The 3,342-nt window shown below is 57.4% G+C and overlaps 1 protein-coding gene across 2 annotated transcripts; it reads right to left on the bottom strand.

Annotated features, from left to right (window-relative positions):
* Nucleotides 1-267: 267 nt before the first annotated feature.
* LOC123165183 (transcription factor bHLH130) lies at nucleotides 268-3,110 on the bottom strand. 2 transcript variants are annotated; one of them, XM_044582813.1, is made up of 6 exons: nucleotides 2,143-3,110; nucleotides 1,638-1,966; nucleotides 1,414-1,560; nucleotides 1,230-1,295; nucleotides 1,017-1,097; nucleotides 268-759 (listed from the first exon to the last, which is right to left on the bottom strand). In XM_044582813.1, exons 1-6 carry the CDS (start codon nucleotides 2,624-2,626, stop codon nucleotides 694-696), a joined length of 1,173 nt encoding a protein of 390 aa, XP_044438748.1. In that variant the 5' UTR covers nucleotides 2,627-3,110; the 3' UTR covers nucleotides 268-693. The 2 variants fall into 2 exon arrangements, with proteins under 2 accessions (XP_044438748.1, XP_044438749.1); XM_044582814.1 differs by having other exon boundaries at nucleotides 1,017-1,085; nucleotides 2,143-3,106.
* Between the last annotated feature and the right edge of the window lie 232 nt (nucleotides 3,111-3,342).

Raw genomic sequence — 3,342 nt, 5'->3', positions numbered from 1 at the left:
AGCCGATGATGATGATGATGATGGAGAGACAGCGACCCCTGGCGGTAAAGTAGCCACGCATTCTCAGCCGTTCATTGGACCGGACCTCCTTCGTCGTGCCGTGAACTCACCGGCCAACCTTTATGCCGACTCGCCCCGGCCTTTCACTTTCAAGCCCAGACTATATTGGGCAAGCAGAATTGAACACATCTGATTTGATCGTCAAGCACAAAATTAAACAGCGCAAAATTGCTGCCAGGAACGGGCTTGCCCGCAAAGCAAGACACAGAAGCAAAGCCGGTGCGATATTTTATTGGTTTTTGGACTGTGACCGCGTGAGTAGTGATGGTGTTAAATGAGAGAGAGAGAGGCTACGGCAGCCTAGAGCTCCCTGCAGCAGTGCTGACAACAATGGCAGTAACTTTCTATGGGAATGCACCAGATATAGCGAAGTTACAGCAAAAACTATACTGTACAATTCTTTCTCCGGCCTCCATCTTCCTTCCCCTTGCTCCCTTCTCCACCCTTTGCTTCCTTGAATCCTTGATGATGCCACTGCTCCATTGCGCACCCTCCTGCCTCTGCTTGCTTATACCCAAACCGCAAAGAAAACGAAAAGCTACTACCATGCATTACACTTCCCCCAAATAATCTTGTTTCTAAATTCTCCAGGTCTTGTACAGTGGAGCTTCTTCTAGAGATGAGCTTCTTCTCTCAACCAGAGTACTGCTGATGCTTGCTCGCCGAGCAGGTGCAGTTGGCGCGGCTCTCGTTGATCACCTTCAATGCAAAAGAGATTGTGACGAGTAACTGTCAAAGCTCGGTTTCTGGATCATATGTACTAGTAGTAATTCAGATAAGATCATTAGAAGGTTTGCCCTTCGCCCTCAGCCACAGGGCGGGCAAAAGCGGCTTCCTGATTTAGACCTCACTGGCCAGGAAAGGTTGACCCACCCACAAATTAAACTAGACGTTGGTTTATTTTACCCCTCTCTCTGAAAAAATGTTTATGGTAATTGGGAGGATAATTTGCATACCTTGACCTGCTCCTGGAGCTCCTTGATGTAGTCGACAGCCAGATCCAACATGTCAGCCGTGTTGGTTTGCTGCAGAGAAATATGGAGTTGCAGGTCTCGGACAAGTTAGTTTTGGGTGTGGTCCTTGCATAGCACATTTGGTAAGCATACACTGTTCTATCTCCTATTGGTACAGGCTACAGAGTGGTGGGGGTGCCTGCCGAGAGTGTGTACCTTGTCCATGTTTGGGACGAGTTCTTGCAGCTTCCTGATTCGCTCGCTGATTCTTGTCCTCCTCACCTGGGCAAAGATCAGCAGCACATCAGCCTCTTGATCAGCTTGATCTAGAAAGATCAGCAATCGTGTGTGTGCAAACAATACTGGCAATCGTGCGGTGGAGCAGCGTGGATTTACTTACCCGCTCGGCAATGCTGCGGGGGTGCGTGGCGCACCCGCGCTTGGCCCGGATCTTGCAGGGCACGGCGTCCTGGAACTGGAGGAACTTCTCGATGGCGGCCATCTCCGACGAGGTCTTGGGAAGGCTGAACTGGTGCGCCAGCCCGTTCTGCACCGGCGAGACCAAACCCCGTCAGTTCGGTGCTCACCACAAGGAATGAAATGCTAGTGTAAGTGTGGACGCACCTGGGCAGCAGGCTCTGAGGAGTCCCGTGGGCGCTTCATCCCGGACATGTTCTCCGACATGAGCGACGACTCCTCCCACCCCGAGCTCATCGGGTAGCCGGGGATGTAGCCGCGGCTGCCTCCGGCGCCCTCGGGGCTGCTGCCGCCGAGATCCTCGCTGCCCATCTCCGAGATCTGGGACATGAGCGACCCCTGCCGCGACGAGAAGCTGAGCTGGCCCTTGAGCCTGCCGCCCCCGCCGCCGGAGGAGTCCACGGCCGCGGCGGCGGCGTTGGCGGCGCCGTTCCGGAAGCCGACGCCCATGCCTTGCCTCAGCATGCTCTCGTACCCTGAATTGAGCGGCGGGAGGAGGCGGGATTTAGTTCCCGAAATGGAAATGCTCCCAACAAGAACTGGCCAAGAGCGGGCTGTAATAATTGCGGCTAGTAGGAACTATGGAACCGCGGGTAGTACCAAAAGAAGGCCGAATTAAGGAAGGAAGGAGGGGAGTAGGAGTGGTACTGACCGTTGTCCATGTTCAAATGATTGAGGAAGCCGGCGGGGGAGCTGCTCTGCCGGAGTAGGCTGCTGGCGCCGCCGGCGGTGGCCGCCGCGGCCGAGTCCATCCCGGCGGAGCTGACGGTGCGGTAGAGCCCCTCGACGCCGACGGGGGGCATCTGCTGCTGGTGCTGTTGCTGGGAGTGGAACATCATCTGCTGCTGGTGCTGCTGGGACGCCATGGCGGAGTCATCAGGGAAGTGGGCCCCGGGGGCGACGGGCGGCGGCGGCGGCGGCTTGGTGTCTCGGATCTGGTGGTCGGCCAGGAAGCGGGAGAAGACGTTGTCGGCGGCGGCGGCGTCGGGGCTGGCGGCGCGGGGGCCGGGCTGGAGGAACTCCTCGCAGACCTCGCCGAGCAGCGTGCTGGGCGCCGATCTGTACCTGAGGAGGCCGGAGGAGTTCATCGGCGGCGGCGGCTGGTTCAGATCCTTGGACGCCGGCGAGCCGTACATCAGCTAGCTTGCTCCCGGACCCCTCCTACCTCCCAAACACCAATAATTCTCCCCTCGGCGCCGAAGAAATCAAGAAGAAGCGTGACTCCTCCACTGGCTAGCTCCGCCTCGTCGCCATGACCGCGCACGCACACACAGCACGCGAATCAATCGACCAATTCAGCTTCCCCAGGGAAAAGAAAAGATGGGATACTTTCCAGCCGGGGAGCAGAAACACTCGATTGCTCTCTTTTTTCTCTTTCCCCTCCACTCGATCTCCTCCGCACCCTGACGAGCTGCTACGCTACTCGCTCCTCTCCTATCCGCCTGCCTATGGCTTCTTTACGGCGAGCGATGGAGGGAGGGAGGGGGAGAGAGAAGAAAAAAGAGAGAGAGGAGATCGAGCAGCAAAACCAAGGAGGGAGGCGGTGGCTTCTCTGCTTTTGCGGAACTAGTTTAATCCACGGAGGGATTGGGGGGCTCTGTGATTGTGTGTGCGTGGAGCAAATTTTATATGCGCGTGTGTGGGTGTGGGAGTGAGCGCCCTCGGGTCGGGGCCATGCTCGCTCGCTCGCACGGGAGCCGGAAATGACCAGCGTGCCCCCACGCCCACAGTGAGGGAGAGAGAGAGAGAGAGAGATGCCGGTGCGCCGATGCTTTCGCTTGCAGGTGCGTGTTTACCGGAATGGCCCCTCGGTTGACGCTGCCTGCACCATGTCGGCTCAACTGAACTGAGC

The sequence above is a fragment of the Triticum aestivum genome, chromosome 7D, assembly GCF_018294505.1.
Source record: "Triticum aestivum cultivar Chinese Spring chromosome 7D, IWGSC CS RefSeq v2.1, whole genome shotgun sequence".
In the NCBI taxonomy this organism is placed as follows: Eukaryota; Viridiplantae; Streptophyta; class Magnoliopsida; order Poales; family Poaceae; genus Triticum; species Triticum aestivum.
Note: the sequence above shows the minus strand (reverse complement) of the source record. Positions and strands in the feature narration are given on the sequence as shown.

Bases quoted from the DNA above. Each gene is read 5' to 3' on its own strand.
- LOC123165183 (XM_044582813.1), bottom strand. From the start codon at position 2,626: ATGTACGGCTCGCCGGCGTCCAAGGATCTGAACCAGCCGCCGCCGCCG. The intron at 1,296-1,413 runs GTAAGTAAATCC...ATCTTTGCCCAG, and splicing joins CCCGCAGCATTGCCGAGCGG to GTGAGGAGGACAAGAATCAG. The intron at 1,098-1,229 runs GTACACACTCTC...CTGCAACTCCAT, and splicing joins TCGTCCCAAACATGGACAAG to ATTTCTCTGCAGCAAACCAA.